The following is an 18,385-nucleotide window of genomic DNA, read 5'->3' as shown; positions in this document are numbered from 1 at the left end:
CCCCCCCTGCCTCACCGCGCTCTCTCCCTAAAGGTTAATCGCAATAACAACAGCAACAATGGAGCGCGACGACGAACAAAAGAGAGAGTGCGAGAGAAAAAGAATATATCGCGCGCGCGCAAAAAAGGCAATCAGAGCCCAGATTAGGTGGCGTGCTGGAAAATCCGGAACAAAGGGCGGTAGGGTGGTGAAGGGCAAGGGAGGAAGGACAGACGGGTCGCGCTTGTTATTCCGAGCTGATTTCACGTCACCGTGCATTGCATCGGTGGCTGGATCAGGAGGGATTGGCGGGCGGTCGGTCGAGCGATTTTGCGAACGAATTCTAAAGAATACTAATGGCGTCTTCCTTGCCTCCGTGCTGCGTCCTATTGCAAAACACCTGCACCGCGAGAACGGAATTTGCAGACGTGGTAGGGAGGATGGGGAAGGTTGCGATTTGGTGGGAGATGTGTGCAGGATGGAAGGGAGCAGGTTAACCGAGAAAGGCGTTGGAGCGGCACCCGGAGGTCAGCGACAAAGGGGGAAGAGTTGAAGCCAGACGGTGGCGATTAGACCTCATGATTAGACTTGGAAGGTCTGGTGTGTCACCTGTGCAACACTTGTGGGATTGAAGAGAAGGAGGCGAGCGATGGCTTAGTGTGCTGCCATGAATGGCAATGCTCAATATGGGCTCTTGACCTTGAATCACAGGCCTTTGTCAATCCACTGCTGGATGAAGTCAGGAACATTTTGCATTTATACGATGGGAACCAATCGAGCTTTGAGCACCATTTTGCTATGACCGGGACTCGATTCATCAATCATCACTGTAGATTCACTAGCAACTGGTGTAAAAACCATGTTCCTATGATGGGGTCGTGACTATAGTAAATTGACAACATTCTCTGCCGTCTTCCCTGCACCAAGCAATACTTTTACTGTCCCCAGACTTATGAATGACGATGATGATGATGATGATAATGTGATAAAGATGATGTTTATGATAATGACCTTGAAACGATAACAGTAATGATAGTGGTGATTGTGCTGGTGGTGATTATAATCGTGATGACACAGTTGATGCCGTTAAGAAGAGATAATGATGATGGTTAGATGATGGTGGTGATAATTATATGGTTACGATATTGGTAAAAATTGGCTTTTGGGTGAGCTTATCGTGTGATGGTAATAATGGTGGTGATGGTGAGATGATAATAAAGGTCATGGTAATTGATGGTGGTGATGATGATGATGGTTATGATGATGGTTATGATGATGGTTATGATTATAATAATCAGTGACAATCATGATAATTCTCATGTTGATAGTGAGCATGATGATCATGATTACAAGGGTGACAATGATACTGATGATGGTGAAATGATGGTGACAGCAGTGGGACAATGACAACGATGCTTACAACTATTATCACGCTGATGGTGGTGATGATATTGATGGCAGTGATGATAATGGTGACGGTGTTTAACATTTCAAGAAGTAACCTCACATTCCAATCGATGCCGCTCGCTCAAAATGCATGACACTGGGTGCTTAGAAAGCACGTTGTGAGCTTCTGTTGGTGCAGAAGGTGTTTTGTGATTATTAAGCATTGATTGAGTGTCCTTTATTTAAACAGGTGAGAGCTCGTTGAAATTCACTATCGATTTTTGCCAACGACGACTGGGGACTGGTAGAGCTGTGGAAACGGTTATTCAATTTTACATTTCACGCAAAATGTTGCGTCTGTGAAAATCTCGCACGTGGAATCATGTAAGCAACACCGTACGCACGTTATCCTGTGAATGCGACCGTCCTGTGATACCTCATTAAGAGCCCGTGTGCGATATCCTGTGTGGGCAGTGATACTGTAGCGGTTAGCGCGCTGCGCTACAAACCCAGCGACCCGAGTTCGATTCCCGCTCATGACCAACACCAATGACGATTATTTTAACATGTTTGGGCCCCCCCTAGGTCGACCCAGCCTCAAATGAGTACCTCGTGCAGTGTGTAAACATTGCCACTGGGGGACACAAAGGCAGCCAGGCGTGGTGCTGCCACCCACCCCCTCGTGTGCTGTTCCGGCCCTCATCGGTGCTTGCGAACAGCACTTTCCTCAACAGTCTGTTAAGGCTATTCAGGGGATCTTTGTCTTTGGGCAGCGGTACTGTCGCGGTTAGAGCACCGTGCCACGAACCCGGCGATCCGAGTTAGAATTCCGCTCACGGTCAACACCAGTGATGATTATCTCAATCGTTGCTGGGTTTCTCCGAGGTTGAATCACCCTCAAACGAGTACCTGGTACGGTGCAAAAACATCGTCACTGGGGAGACAAAGGGGACTGGGCGTGGTGCTGGCCACTCACCCCCTCGTGTGCCATGCTGGCCTTCACGAGTGCTCGCTAACAGTACTTGCCCCAACAGTCTGTAAAGGCTATACGGGGGATCTTTGTTTTCGTCTTGAGCAGTGGCGCAGTGGTTAGCGTGCTGCACTACAAACCGTGCAACCCGAGTTCGATTCCCGCTCACAACAGCAACAGTGGAGGATATCTAAACTGGCTCTGGTCCTTCTGCACCTAGGATTAGCACAGCTGGCTTCATATGGTGCGAAAGAAGTTTAACATACATACATCCCATGTGTGATATCCCATGTGTGATATCCATGTGAAGTCCCACATGTGATATCCAATATATATCCTATGCAAGATATCCTGTGTGTGATATCCCATTCGTATTGTCCACTGCATGATACCGCCTGCATCATATCCCGTGTGATATCCATGTGATATCCCACATGTGATATCCAATATGCAATATATCCCATGTGTGATACCCTACGTGTGATATCGCATGCGTGACATGCCATGCGTGCTATCCCATGCTTTTTGATAACCAATGTATGATATCTCCTGTGAAAGACATCCCATGCGTAAGACATCCCATCCACGACACCCCAAGTCTACGCTATTTCATGCATGTGACATCCCGTGTGCAAGACATCCCATGCGTAAGACATCCCATGCACGACACCCCAAGTCTACGCTAATCCATGCATGTGACATCGCGTGCGTAAGACATCCCATGCACGACACCCCAAGTGTACGCTATTTCATGCATGTGACATCCCGTGTGCATGACATCCCGTGAGCGATGATATCCGCAGTCACTCACTGAAGCAGGAGCGTCGAGGGCTGCCCGTGGCTCCGGTACTCAGCAGGTTCCCCCCTCTCTGCACCAACTCAAGCTCCAGGTTCACCCTGCACAGACAAGAGACAAACAGTGGCTGTCAGCGGGTGCCGTGCCTCAGCAGCTGCTCGCTAACAGCACTTGCCCCTGAAAGTCGAAGATGCTAAATCGAAAGATATTTGTCACTTTATTCTTTTCCGTGTGCATGTGCGTGTAAAATGTGCGTGTGTTTGTATGCGCAAGGACGAGTGTGTACATGTGGGGAGCGTTGGTGCAGTGGTTAGTGCTGCGCTATGGACCCAGCCAACAGAGTTCGATTCCAATGCATGAGCAATATTAGTGGTGAATATCTGAACCAGTCCTGAGCTTCCCCTAGGTCGACTCAGCCTCAAATCAGTACCTGGTGTGATGTGTAAACATTGCCATTTGGTAGACGAAGGCGGTTGGGCGTGGTGTTGGCTGCACCACCCCTTCATGTGCCATATCATCTTTTACAGGTGCTCGCTAACAGCACTTGCCCCAAAAGTCGGTTGAGGCTATATGGGGGATATTTGTCTTTGTGTGTAAATGGTGTGTACCTATGAACAATTGGTGCATCTGGCAATCATCTCAGCGAGTTAAAACACAACACTTGGGTTGGTATTCTTGGATCTTTCGGTAAAGTCACGTTGAAAAGAAATAATAAAATAATAAAAATAAAACATAAAATTCTCACGACGTTTCGGCCACAACACAAGCAGCCGTGAAGAACAGAGCTGTCGGAAAGACAGCGTCCTAATGAACACCGCTAAGCTTGGCAGCGTATTTTTAGCTGGGTGGGAGGAGCAGAGCGCCTTGACAAAGGAGTTTACATATCAACAGAGGAATGTAGCATATTGACGCTAAAGAACTGCTTCTACCCTACTACTGGTCCCATTGTGACCTCCTGCCAGTGGGCCTTCAACACTTCACGTGACCTTAAAGTGCACCTAGCCTGGCACACGCGCTGTGCTGGCGTCGCCGTTGCTTCGTGGTGAATGATGGCTGTTGTTGTAAGGTGTGCACATGCAACACAGCTCATTCACACAGCTGCGCACAAGTAACGTGCGGAATGCGGGATACACAGCAGAAGAGCAGAACCAGCCCTTGAAAACAATAATCACAATTATATAAACACCTCTTTCGAGACCCAAACATCGCACACCTCCTGGTTTTGACATTGCTCCTCGAAGGCACCGGTGGTGTAACCATCAACCGCATCAGAACATCACCAGGCTGTTGCGTACAACTCCTTCATCATGAATATAAAATTAAAGACAAGAGATTGTGGCCATGCAACCCAAACTACGGACCGCATAGTAAACTCATATAGACATGGCAATAGAGGGACTCAAGAGATACATAGAGACCCATAGAGACCCATAGAGACACACAGAGACCTATAGAGTAGTGTGATTGTGGCCATGCAACCCAAACTATGGCGAGTAAACGTAACCAAATCGCTGTCTGTGGAGCTGACGCTAAGAAAAAAACGCCATTTTTTTCAAATGTTCTTGCTGTGGATTTCACACCTGATGATGATTTGCTTGTGTTGCAGTCGAAACGTCGTGAGAATTTTATTGTTTTATATTTTTATTATTTCCCTTCTACATGACTTTACGGAAAGAACATGAATCCCTGCAGTCACGAAAGCTTTAAATCAAAGCGTAACCAATGTAGTCTGGGCTCCTTCAATGGAGAAGTAGTAGCACAACTCCACAAACTCTCCCGTGAAGCCCTCTCGTCACGACCAGCAGACCTGGACATTGGCACTTAGCACCTCAACATATTGCTGCCGCCATACGCAAGAATGGAATCGCAATTACACCGGGTGAGCTTGGTGAGGGGGGGAGGGAAGAGAAGGGGAAAGAAGGGGAGGGGTGGTGAAGCCAGCCACAGGGCCCTCTAGCTCTCCGAGGGCCACGGGCGATTGAGTGAGCAAGGTAGCAAGGTAAGCGGGGTCATGAAGACAAGGAGTTTTGATGAAACAACACTCACCCCCACAAAACAAAACGCAACGACATGGGACTGTGTGGGCCACCGCTCTCACAATCCCCCCACAGGTTGTTCCATTGCATGGCTCTTAGAATCTGCAGCTTTGATGTTGCCATTTAACGCTCGGTAATACGCCGTAAGGTTGGCCCTTTTGAAGGTCGGGGCATTTCGAGCCACGTTCTCTCTCGGCTGCCGAACGAGGGAGCCTCTCCACGCCGTCGCTGCCACGGTGTTTGAAACGACCGGTCCACCTCGGGGCTGGTTTCAACGCTTTGTCTCCGCGGCGGACGTCCTCTTGGGCGTGTTCCCTCACCAGGCTCTCAGGTCTCAGTCCCTTGTTTCTCGTGACCATCGGCCGGCTGCAAGTGACGTGTCCTGCCCCAAGCCCACTCACGGTCGATATGATTTCTCCAGCCGGCGTATGTTTTCCAATACGCATGAAAACCGCAACATGAATGTTATTGTTCGCACCTTCGATTAGTACGTTGACTATGTAAGGTGTGAAAGAGGTTGAACGTACACAAAGTTCAGCCTAAAAGAACCGCGACCTAACCTATTCAAGGGATTGCTGAATAGCAATGAATGTGTCTTCGAAAAAAATTAACCCGTAAAAACTAAGTTTTTCACTATAAATCCTTTATATGCATGGCATCGGGGCGGCTAGAGTCCTCTCATCCTCTGGCTTGAGATGGCTGCCACCTATGGGTCAGATGATTGTCTGGCAGCATTAAGTAATTGGTAATTAAATATTTAAAAAAATTTCCCTAAACCGTGTAAAATGTAGGAATTTTTTTTTCACGAAAATTAATTGTCACACACAACGAGTCTGTGTGCAAAATGTCAGCTCGATTGGATCACGGGAAGTGGGTTAAAAAACGACCGAAAGATTTGCACGGTCCTAAGCAAGCAAGCGAACTTAATATAAAGGATTTTAAAAAGGGACCCGATTCTTGGCAAGTCGATGGAATCGTGACTTTTTTTTTTCTCCCAGCGCCAGTAACGTAACGATGATCTATTGGCCACACAGTGGCCCAGCAGGGAGCAAAATGAGACATTAACCCTGTGGGACACTGCATCCAATAGCCGTGTGCGCGGGTGTGTGGGTATGAGTGGGTTGGTGCGCGCGTATGTGTGCGTGCAGCGTTGCGCGTGCTGCGTTACCAACCCGGCGACCCAAGTTCAAGTCATGCTCGCGGCCAACAATGGAGATGATAATAGAAACCGGTTCTGGGCCTCCCTTAGGTCGAATCAGCCTCAAATGAGTACCTGGTGAAGTGTGTAAACACTGCCACTCAGGAAACAAAGGTGGCCTAGTGTGGGGCTGACCACCTACACCCTCTTGTAGTGTGCTGGTCCACATAGGTGCTCGCTAACAGGAGTCTGTTGAGGACTCATGGGGGATTTTGTCTTTGTATGTATGTACGCATGTACATAGGAAGAGAACATGTACGAAAAGGTATATGCGTTATTTGCTTGTATGTACATGTCGATGTGTGCGTACGCGCATGTTGCTGCGCGTACGCGTGTTTCATTTTGTAGGCAGCTGCATAATAATAGTAATAACAATAAAACAAGAAACGCCGCCTCTCTCGCCTGGAAAAATAATTTGATTCTCAGCATGGGCGGCCCTGCGGCGACGGTCGCGAGAGAACGACGACGCTGTAACTCGGGAAAGGCATTCGCCACGCGCGCAAAATGATCACGACGCACAAGTGTGGAGTCAAGACTGTGTGCGTGTGTGTGTGCATGGCGTGGTCTGGGATGTATGGGTGTGTGTCTATATGTTGCTGAGTGGGGAAGCGGTAGGGTAGTGGTTAGCACGCTGTGCTACAAACCTGGCAACCCGAGTTCGATTTCTGCTTACAGCCAAAACCAGTGACGGTAATCTGAACCAGTCCTGGGCCTCCCCTAGGTTGACTCAGCCTCAAATAAGTACCTGGTGCAGTGTGTAAACATCGCCACTCAGGAGACAAAGGTGGCTTAGTGTGGGGCTGACCACCCACTTCCTCTTGTACCGTGCCGGCCCACATAGGTGCTCGCTAACAGGGCTTGTCACAAAAGTCTGTTGAGGCTTCACGGGGGGTCTTTGTCTTTGTTTGTCGATGTGTAACGACAGTAGGGGGCACAGCTGGTGCATCTGCCAGTCATCTCAGTCAGTCAACCCATGGCACCTGGGTCTGTCCCGTGACCTCCTGTCAGTGAGCCTTCGACACTTCACGTGGCCTCAAAGTGCACTTAGCCTGGCACAAGCGCCAGTGGTGACGTCACCGCCACTTAATGGTGAATAGCTGTTGTTGTCTATGTGTGTTGGGAATGGTGGCGCATTGGTTAGTGCTACGCACTACAAACACGGCGACCCGAGTTCAAGTCCCTAGATCGACTCAGCCTAAAATGAGCACCTGGTGCAGTGTGAACATCAGTACTGAGGAGACCAAGGTGGCCGGGCATGATATTGGCAACCTCCCCCCTTTCCCATTGTGTGCTGTGTCTGCCTTCAAAGGTGCTTTCTAACAGCACTTGCCCCAACAGTCTGTTAAGGCTATACGGGAGATCTTTATCTTGTGTATATGTCTATTAACCACAGAAGACCTAGCCTTCTACCATTGCACATGAAATCCAAGCGGTAATTTCAATTCAGTCCTTATCAGTTTATCAGTTTCTCGGGCTATTATAAAATTATCCTACAACTTATTTTGGCTGCATAACAATTCATGGGCATGTGCGTCACATGCTGAGATTCATTAACGCGAATGCAAGTCATCCCTCCGCCTTCTGTCGTTGCTGGAGGGCAGCTGCCACCAGCTGCCCTCCACCGGCATCGTTCACAAGCAGCCAATCAAAACGCAATCAAACCAAACACGGCGGCCAATCTCAACACGACCGGTACCAGAAGTTGAAAACAACACTGAGCTACAGGCTCTGTTGTACAACGTCAGATCATCTCATTTCCATCCTTCCTGCACACATTTAGTCCCTTATGTCTGGCCACATACAAGCTGCTTGAAGCATAGATCACACACAAAAACACTCATAAACAAAGATCGTCCATTTAGCCTGAGGGATTACAACAGCAGGCGCTGTTAGGAAGCATCTATTAAAGCCAGCACATCATACGAGTGCGTGGTAAAACCAGCACCACGTAACGACAGCTGCCTTTGTCTCCCCAGTGGCAGTGCTAATTCTTCACATACCTCTGGAGGTACCTATTTCAGGGATGCCCAGAGAGAATTCTGATGCCACATGCCATTGATGATGAGCATCACGCAGGAATCGAACACAGGTCCCTATTATTGTAGTGTAGTGTAATATGAGCCTATATCCGGCTCACTGACGTATCACAACTCGTCATGGTGATTGGCTCTGCCGGTCCTGGTTTACAGCCAATGGGGGGAAGCCTGGGGGCATGGCCCTGACGTGATGGAGAGGTGACAGCTAGGGAGATTGGTTCTGCTGGCTTTGGCCTCAGCCAATGGGGAGATGAGTCAGGGGCGTGGTCCCGGGAGCTGACGAAGGAGCCTGGAAGATTCGATGCAGGCTAACGAGGATTGGCTGAAGCGTATCACGTGACCCGGGTATTAAATAGGGGTAGAGAAGAACGACACGTGGTCAGAACAGGAACGAAGGAAGGAAGGGGCCACGCGTGAGCGGGGCTCCGAGTTGCCACGTGCCCGTGCGTCTCTCTCGGTCCATCTGTCCACTTCACGTTGCCTATCAGCAGCGGGAAGTAATTGTACCCTAAGTAAATAAAAAGACTGTTATTACAGTAGTATAGGAGCCACTCTGCGCCACACCTCCCCACAAACGAGCAGGCACGCACTTAGAACAAAATGCGGGCGCACACAAATACACAAGGCAAAGACCCCCTTATAGTGTATGCAGAATTCTAGGGCAGGTGATGTTGGTGAGCATCTATGAAGGCTAGCAAGGCACACAAGCGGGTGGGTGGCAAACGCCACGCCCGACCGCCAAATAATAAAAATAAGCACGCACATGCAAACACACAAACTCGTGCACATTGATAAACAAACAAACAGGGGCACATTCACAAACACAGGCACGCATAAACGAAACACTGATGCACACACATATAGCGGCGAATGTAGCTGCCCTACTCGCTGGTGACTGTGTTTATTAGGCAAATCATTTTTTTAAAAATCACATTTATTTCTCTGCAGCCATGGAGAAAATAGAACACGTTTACAAAAAAAAGCAATCTCCAAACACAACGCTTTCGCTTTTTGGAGGAACACACAATCACTCGCGTGAACAAACATTTACGTAACCGCAATGAATTGGGAGCGAGAATAAAGCAGGGAAGGGATTGCGAGTAATTTCCATTAAACGTGTCAACTCGCGGCAATGCACGCAAGGTGAATTGGCAAAGGTTTCATTTTTGATGAATATATGGTAACACGTGGGCGACAGTATTTGTTTTGCATTGAAGCGCATTTTTGGGTTTTATCGACGATAACAGCAGGCGCTCGAGAGGCAGAAGTAATGTCTGATTTAGTGCGCGGGTCAGAGAGCTGTAACCCGAGGTCGCAAACGGGTTTTGATTCCTTACACCAGGGGTCGGCAACCTACGGCTCCGGAGCCGCATGCGGCTCTTTACGGGCTGCTTCTTGACGAAATGTACGTATGTACATAGATGCATTGCGGCTCTTGAAATACTGAATTTTGTACCGAATTGGAAAGAAATGGCTCTTCTTGTTATTTTGGTTGCCGACCCCTGCCTTACCCGTACCCGGCCGCACCAGGGTCGCAAACGGGTACCCGTACCCAGCCGTACCCGGCCGGGTACGGGTAGGGTACGGGTATCGGGTACCTGATTGCGACCTCTGGGATGAAGCCATGTTGCAGGTGCGGGTGGGTTGATTCTAGGAACTTGAATTGTGAGAAGAGACTCACAGCCTACCTGTTCCCGTACCCGGCCGCACCAGGGTCGCAAACGGGTATCCGTACCCGTACCCGGCCGGGTAGCCGGGTATCGGGTAGGGTACGGGTATCGGGTACCCGGTTGCGACCTCTGGCTGTAACAAAGCGACGGTGAAACAAGCATCTGGGCTTCTGGCCTTCGAGTGTAGGCACACGCGGGGGAATGAGAGGAATTTCCACGGCAGAGTAAGGTAAGCAAGCGGCCTGGACATCTGGAACAATATGGAGGGAGAGAGGCATCGTGGACTTAACAAGAGGAGGTTTGGACTAAAGGAGTTGCAATGTGTGAGATGCGTAAGCGTTATAGAGGATGGAAGGTTTCAGCGACGACAACTTAAGTGGCACCAACAGATCTGCCCACAAATGATAGCTCAACGAAGTGGCTTATCGAGTGAAAATGTATAGCAGCTAAATACTGCAAAAGCGTGTTTTCTAATTGTGGAGGGAAAAACCGAAGGACCCGGAGAAAAATCCACACGACCATGTGGAGAACGTGCAAACTCGAAATAAACAGGTGTCAGGGTCGGGATCGAACCCACAACCTCCTGTATACCAGGTGAAGTAGTTAACATCTGGCCACAATACCAGCGCACCCCAAATCATCACGGGTTTTATAAACGCGGCTTCGCATAATCGCGACACATTGATTGTAGGGCTATTTTAAATTCACAAGATTGTGTTTTTGATATCTGCGCCCGTAGCACGCGGCCACCCGACAAGAAGTCACGAGGCGTGGGAGCGGCATGGATTGTCGGAGCACGCGAGGGAGTAACCCCCACACGACCGCCGCTCTCCCGCTCAGTCGGCCTCCGACTGCCGCACCATTTACACGCCAATGCTCTCCTTTAACAATCGCATTTATTGATATTTGCCCTTTTAAATATGTTTACGTTAATCAAAATTAAAGGCAAGTTAAATAACACAATAATAACATAACATATATGTATTCATCCATACATATATAGTTATAAAGTAAAAATGTAATATGTTCATGCCCCGTAACCCTATTTTCCTCGTAAGCTTTGAGTATTAATAATCACGGATTTAATATTCGCGCCGTTCTTCAGCAACGTATACCCCGTGAACATTAAGGGGTCAGTGTATGGCAGGTGCTAGCGGGCATTGTTAAAGATTATCTCGTGTTATGAAGCCGTAGGGTAAAGACGACAGCTGTAGAAGTCGTCATGGTGCTGAAACCCGATGGTGCCGATTAGATCATAGGAGCAAATCTTGGGGAAGACGGATGCCAACTTTGCAACAGTCGGTGGGGATCCGGCAGAAGGAAAGAAGCGAAGGCGACGGTGTAGTGGCGTCGACACTACACGTCGCCTGAAGCTCATCACGTGGCGAGGTGAAGAAATGTCCCTTACGGAACTCCCACGGGTGCCAGAGCCCAAATCGACGATGATTACGATGATGGAGACGATGATCATGCTGACAACGATGAAGACAATAATGATGGCAATTATCAATGAAAAGCCGAATCGACTGTGAGCCGAACATGATGACAGGAGCACCACTCTTGACTGGCTGATGCACGTGGTCTCCACCTGGGTGGGGCAGTAATTTCCCCCCTTCATTGGGCCTTGTCGTGCTGAAATCGGGGGTTGTTGTTTGCGGAGTTTCTGTTCCCCCTCCGTTTTGTGATCGACGTTTTGCACCGGGCTCACGTTGAGTTGTAGTGAAAACAATAAAAACAAATGGACAAATATCCCAATGCAGGACCCTCCTGAAGAAAACTAAAAGTATATTGAGACTCTAGATTTGAAGCTTTCGTGACTGCAAGGATTCATACTCTTAGGTTTTTTCGGTAAAGTCACGTAGGTAAAAATAAATAATAAAAATAATAAATAAAAATAATAGAAATAAAAATCATTTCTAGAATTTCATATTTTATTATTTATTTTTCCCTACGTGACTTTACCGACAAAAACCTAAGAGTGTATATTGAGACTCGGTGAATATTTTCTTGATATTTAAAACATCCACGTCTTCTGCCACATGCCTGCCTTCTCTTGAGGACGTTGGGCGGAGTCACGCTGGGGAAGGGAGGGGGTGGGTGGTAGTAACGGCGGTGGTGATCATGAAAGACCCGAGAGAAGGGGAGAACGTAGGTGCACGAGGGTTGTGTGCGAATGCCACAGCTGTATCTGTGTCTCGCAGAACGGGGTTACAATTAAAAAGCTGTCAAAAGGCCCAGGCTTGCCGGCGTGCTGCTGTGACGTGGCGCGTTAGGGGCTGCCATCTGCCAGCCAGAGATAAGAGAGGTTTCATAATCTGTCTCGGGCTGGTGGGCTCAACGCGTCCCCACCCCGCTTGCCCATCCACCCACCCACCCTGCCTGCAAAACCAACCGCTTTTCTCAGCCACGAAACGCAACCCAAATGGAAGCTTTACTGTGCCGCTGGATGCATGGAGAGGAGCGGATGGGTCTATTTTGGGTTGGATGGGTAGCTGTGTATGCGTGTATAGGCCGATCAATGTCTATTTGTGTATGCATGTATGTGTGTTGTCTGGCATTTGCCAGTCATGTAAGTCAACCCATGGCACCTGGGTCTGTCACGAGACCTACTGTCAGCGAGCCTTTGACACTTCACCTGGCCTTAAAGTGCACCTAGCCTGGCAAAAGAGCGGTGGTGACGTCACCGCCAATTAGTCGCGAATGGCGGCTGCTGCTGCTGCTGCTGTTGTATATATTATGTCGGCCTTCAAAGGTGCTCGCTAACAGGACCATCCCCAATAGGTTGTGTAGGTTACACAGGGGATCTATGTCTTTGCATATGTGCAATGGGGGGTAGTAGTCTAGTTGTTAGAATTAAGCCAAGTGTTATAAAGCAAGCACCTCTAAAGGCCAGTGCAGCATTTGAAGGATTAGAGTGGCCAGCACTATCCCTGGCTACTTTTGTCCCTCCACTACTGATATTTGCACATTACAGTAGGTCCTCATTTAAGGCCTACAAGTTGGCCTTGAGTCACATCTGCAGAATTACATTTTTGCTACCTGCTGCACTTATTTTAATCTATACTTAAATTTCTTGAAATCAAGAGGGAGAGTCATGCTTGAAACACTTCTCTATATGCAGAGTTGGACTTTAAATCTTTAAAAGTCACTGTCATTATTTTTAGAGTTGGCGAGTTTGTTTTTTTGAGCCACATTTAATTGGAGGTCACTGATTTGGCCTTCCTCTCGAGGCATTGCCCCTTCCTCTTCAGGCCCCACCTCTTCCTGTTTAGACCCTGCCCTTCTTCCTCTTTAGGCCCCACCTCTTCCTGTTTAGACCCTGCCCTTCTTCCTCTTTAGGCCCCGTACCTTCCTCTTTAGGCCACGCCCATTTCTCTTTTGGCCATGCCCATCCTCCAGGCACAGGTTCGGGCTTGTTTTGGGTTTGTATTTTTAAAAATGAGTGCCGCTTCTTTTCCCCGCAAGACTTGGTAACTCTGGGCAAAAGCTAAGTTCATTTGAGTGAGACAGCGTGACGTGGGTGGTGGTGGGGGTTGTGGAAGGTGGGGGGGGGGGGTGCGCGCGCAACAGGGAGCAGTAGTGAGCGGCTTTATGACGAAGACCAAAATTCCTCTAAGCGCAATATAATATCGCTTCCTCTTCAGAGAGGCACGCGAAAGATTTAAGATACTAGTCTCCACTGAAGGTATCCATGGCCAGGTATGACAACAAGGCTGTCAGCAGTGAAGCGCACTGCATGGGCAACTATGCCACAGCTCCTCACAGTATCCAAACACACACATGAAAATACGACAAACCCATACAAACAAGTGCGATTGATACCAACAACCGTTCCTTCGGTCTGCCTCATGACTTCATTTGGACTCGGATCTGCATTTGTCTTTCAAGCTCATATAATTTTCAAGTAAGGCTACACTTCCCGATTATTTTATTGAGTACCTTTTGCGTCGATTCTGTTCTAGGCAAAGTCTAACTGCACTATTACGTAACGAACGCGGAACCGCACAATTCAGTTGAGGCTGTCTAATAACAGCTGCAGGTTTCACCCAGAGGCTCTTCAAAACAAGAGTATTTAGAGATCACAGCACAAGACAGAAATCGCTAGAAACACCTATCCAAGCGAACTCATCTCCCCGCTCACACGACTGTGGGGCATTCGCTTATCGCTGTCGACGACCGTGCTGAACCAGACGTAGAAATTACACATTTAAATTGCAAGGGCTGGTTAGTCCGAAGGACAACGGATAATGACTTTCTCTAATGTGAAAGCCATTTTATTGACCCCAGACCAGGATTTGAACTCATGTTTTCCTTCTGCGAGCCCAGCGGTTGAGCGTGAACAACGGTGGCAGCCTCACTTTGATTCCACACAGTCAATGCTCCCTAGAATATTGTGCTATTCTACATGTGCGCAGGCACGCGCTCGCTCGTACATGCGCACATCAGGGATTTGTCCATAATACACATGCAGCATACAAAGCCGCACAAAGGACAACACAAACAGCCCCTTGTTATCCCGGGTAACCTGTTGGGCTGAGCAGCATTATCGAGCGTCTATTGTGCCCGGCTTGGCATTACAGAGTGGTCTGCTCAGCGCCACCTGGCTGCACATTTGGCCACGTTCATCTCAAGCTCAGTGTTGCTTATGTTAATGACCACTACACCACAACCACTAGTCACCAGACCAAGAGCACTCATTATTTTAGGCAGAGTTAGCCTAGAAGCGGCTCAACCTCTGTTCGGGAACAGATTGGTATTGTGGTGGGTGTTGGGAGTATAAGGCTGTGCTAAAGATGCTAGAGAAGGACACGGTGAGTGACTTGAGATTTGGAGTGGAACACAATATGTGAAAATATGAACACATGACCAGGAAGAGGATGTCGCTATAATAATAAGTTAGAACATTTGATAATCGTAGCATTCTTCTAGAACAGGGCTAACACGAAGGCGCTGTTTCAGACGGGTATAATCTACCAGTAAGGGAGCAATGTTGCTATCCTAATTGAGTAATTTGCAGGTAATTTTTTTCATTTGGACCATGATGTGGGCACACAACAGCCTACTCGTTAAGAATCACGCCAGATTCCAAAAAACAAAGTTTACCCGTATAGCCTTTATACAGACTGTTGGGGACGGTGCTGTAAATGAGCACCTATAAAGGTCAGCGCAAGGCACATGAGGGAGTGGGTGGCCAGCATCACACCCAACTGCCTTCGTCTCCCCAGTGCTCATGTTTGCACGCCGAACTAAGCACTAATTTAAAGCTGAGCTGATCTAGGGGGATGCCCAGGACCGGTTCAGTTATTTGTCAATAATTGGTCCGTGAGTGGGAATCAAACTCAGGCCGCTGGGTTTGTAGCGCAGTGCACTAACCCTTATACTACCCGCTCCCCACTTTGGCAGATGCACACACACGCACGCGCAAGCAACTCGTACCTTGCAATGGAGTGAAGGAACAGGAAGTCGTTGTCGGGGGAACTGGGAATTTTGCTGAACTCCGTGAACCTTTTTGGCGTTGCAATCTTGATGCCCTTGAGAATGGTCTCCATCTCTTTGGTTAGGTTGCTGGTGGTCTGCAATGCAAGGTGGAGAGAAAGCGCATCCTGTTTTTATAACAAAGTCATTTGTGAAAGGTAAAAGTGCAGCCCTGCGGTTGCCGGCTCACGCCACTTCTGGCTGAACAGCCTCCACTCGAGGCAGCTCTAGAGAGTTGATTTTGAGTCGAATTTGCCCTCTTCATCCACACTGGACAGACATCTTGAAAGAGCATCATGGGACCTCCTTTGCCAGTACCAAAATATGAGAATAGGTTTTTCCCCTTTTTTCTGGCAACAAAACAAGTGTTAAGTTGTTAAAACACCAAACTGAAACCTTTTACAAGGAATCATGTCTGCATTAACCACAATGCTTGTGGTTAGAATGCAAACAAAAAACATACTCTGATAATATATGCATTGTCTTTTAAACCGATTGGTCCACACCAGAGACAGCTTTCCTTTGAGCCTCGTCTCAAACGGTGTTAGATCAGAGGATGCCAAAAGGCGTCCTCTGGTCTAACGTCCTCTGATCTAACACCGTTTGAGACGATTCTGATTCTGTTCACCATCGCAGCCTGAATAGGCACTCATTAACAGCACTCACCCCAACAGTCTACATTGTCCTTTCAGGGAAACCTTTGTTTCTGAGGCTGACATTCTGGGTTTGAACCATGGTACTGGGGGTGCCTTAATGTCCGTGTCAAACCACGAATCAAACACCTCTGAGGTTATGGGTTTGAGCCCTAAGGCAGGGTGTTTCTCAGGGGGCTGACGCCTGACTCAAGCCTTGAAGTCAAAACCTTGAGAGGTCCTGGGTTCAAGCCCTGGGGCTGAACATTTGTCGTGAGAATCAATCGGCTTATGTAGTCCAATAAAATGACAATTTTAAAATGTCACCTCTCTTCAGGGTCAAACAAACGGTGACAGCACGGGAGCTTCCTAAACGGCACGATTCAAACCGAGTTATCGATGGCAGAGAATTTTGTGCTTTTGACGCATTTTGGCTGATTGTGGACAGTCAATACGTGATGCTGGTCATGTCGCCACATCACAGAGGTGAAATGTTAACTACCTCACTTGGTATGCAGGAGGTCGTGGGTTTGATCCCGACCCTGATGCCTATATATTTGGAGTTTGTGTGTTCTCCCTGTGGTCGTGTGGATTTGTCTCCGGGTCCTCCGATTTCTCCCTCCACTTTCCACATGATAAGCCACGTCGTTGAGCTATCATTTGTGGCCAGGTCGCTTCTGAAAAACAACTATATAGCTCGGTGGGCATTACCTGATAGCATTAAAATAGTTTAGTTAACATCGTGTGCTGTGCTGGCTTTATTGGCGGCTGTCGAAAGCGCCTTCAGCAAGAGTGCACGAGGCCGAGTGCGAGACCACTATGGCCGTGTTGTATGATAGGCAGTGCCAGCGCAGCGTTCAGTAGACTGCGCCACAAATCCCGCGACCAGAGATCGATTCCTGCTCACAGCCAACATCGGTGACAGATATCTGAACTGGTCATGGACCTCCATCCTATGTCGACTCAGCCTTAAATGAGTACCTAGCCGGGCGCGGTGCTGGCCAGCCACCCCCTCGTGTGCCATTCCGGCTTTCATAGGTGCTGGACATTGGGCATTTAGCTGCTGAACATATTGCTGCCATCATACGCGAGAATTGAATAGAGGTTAACAAAAGCTCAACTCTCGCGTCAGCTGCTATTTAAGAAATAGATGACGCGACAAGTTACGCAAGCAGTTAACCGATTTTTAGCGGTGGGCAAAATTATCACATCAGCTAAAAATAGCGCAAAGGCAGGAGGAAATGTGTTTCAAAAGGGTAAAGTTTTATTTTGCCGGGGCGGACAGGTTTGCGGGTTTCCCCGCTGGGATGTGGCTACTGCCCAGGCACGTCAAGCAAAACCCCGCTATTTTCATCGCTTCAATTTGTCATTTTAATTTGTTTGCCCTTTAAAGCCCCCTTGGGGTGGGACCCTCTATAATGTTCCTAAACGTGTGCTATTACTCAGGGGGAGGGTGCGGACGGCAGGCGGTCGGGGGCTGTGGCAGCGGCGGTGGTTATTCGTAGGGGAAAGAGGTGAGTGTGTACACGAGCGGGTAAAGGTGCGGATGAGAGAGCAAGCGTGCGAGTGGGGGTGCGACTGAGTGAATGACTGAATCAGTGACTGTGTGTGTGAATTAATTGACGAACGTGTGAACGAGCAAATTAACAGGAGAACAAGTACGTCAGTGAGCGAGTGTGCGAATGAAAGAATGAGTGAGATGTGAACGAGTGAGTGAATAAGACAGCGAGTCAGTGTGCCAGTGAGTGAGTGTCCGAGTTCATGTGTGAGTGACGCAAGAGGGAGAGTGCATTGGTGAGAGAAAGTGCGGAAGACTGCGTCTGCAGATGAGTGCGCACGTAAGCGAGCGTGTGGCTTCGTGAACGACCGAAAGGGTGTGGCAACGAATGACCGCGTGAACGCACAACTACATAAATGAGCGTGTGAATGAATGAGCACTTCGATAAGTACACGATCCAACGAGCGAGCGAGCGTGCGCGTTATTGCGTGAGCGTGCCAAAGAGCAAGTATAACAGAGAGGGTGTGAATGGGCATCAGTGGAGGTGCTATCGAGCGTGCAGCCAACAGCACTGAGGGCCCAACGGGCCAGCAGAGCCCAGCCATCAGGCTACAAAGCCGGGGGGGGGGGGTATTGGAGAAGGGGGGTGTGGGAGAATTTCATTCCTCGCCACCAGGGCCCATGCCAACCACATTAGGCCATTGACGGC

At 48.7% G+C, this 18,385-nt stretch overlaps 1 protein-coding gene across 7 annotated transcripts in view; it reads right to left on the bottom strand.

Moving 5' to 3' along the window:
* UBR3 (ubiquitin protein ligase E3 component n-recognin 3) overlaps positions 1-18,385 on the bottom strand; it is a 150,294-nt gene that overhangs the window by 24,722 nt on the left and 107,187 nt on the right. For all 7 annotated transcript variants that reach the window (XM_078870990.1, XM_078870987.1, XM_078870991.1 and 4 more), the window contains exons 30-31: positions 15,508-15,644; positions 3,147-3,232 (exon numbers count right to left, since the gene is read on the bottom strand). In XM_078870990.1, coding sequence (XP_078727116.1) covers positions 3,147-3,232; positions 15,508-15,644 — 223 coding nt within the window. The remainder of the gene's footprint in view (positions 1-3,146; positions 3,233-15,507; positions 15,645-18,385) is intronic.

This window comes from Lampetra fluviatilis, chromosome 31, assembly GCF_964198595.1.
Source record: "Lampetra fluviatilis chromosome 31, kcLamFluv1.1, whole genome shotgun sequence".
Lineage (NCBI taxonomy): Eukaryota > Metazoa > Chordata > Hyperoartia > Petromyzontiformes > Petromyzontidae > Lampetra > Lampetra fluviatilis.
This window is presented reverse-complemented; position numbering and strand designations above follow the sequence as displayed.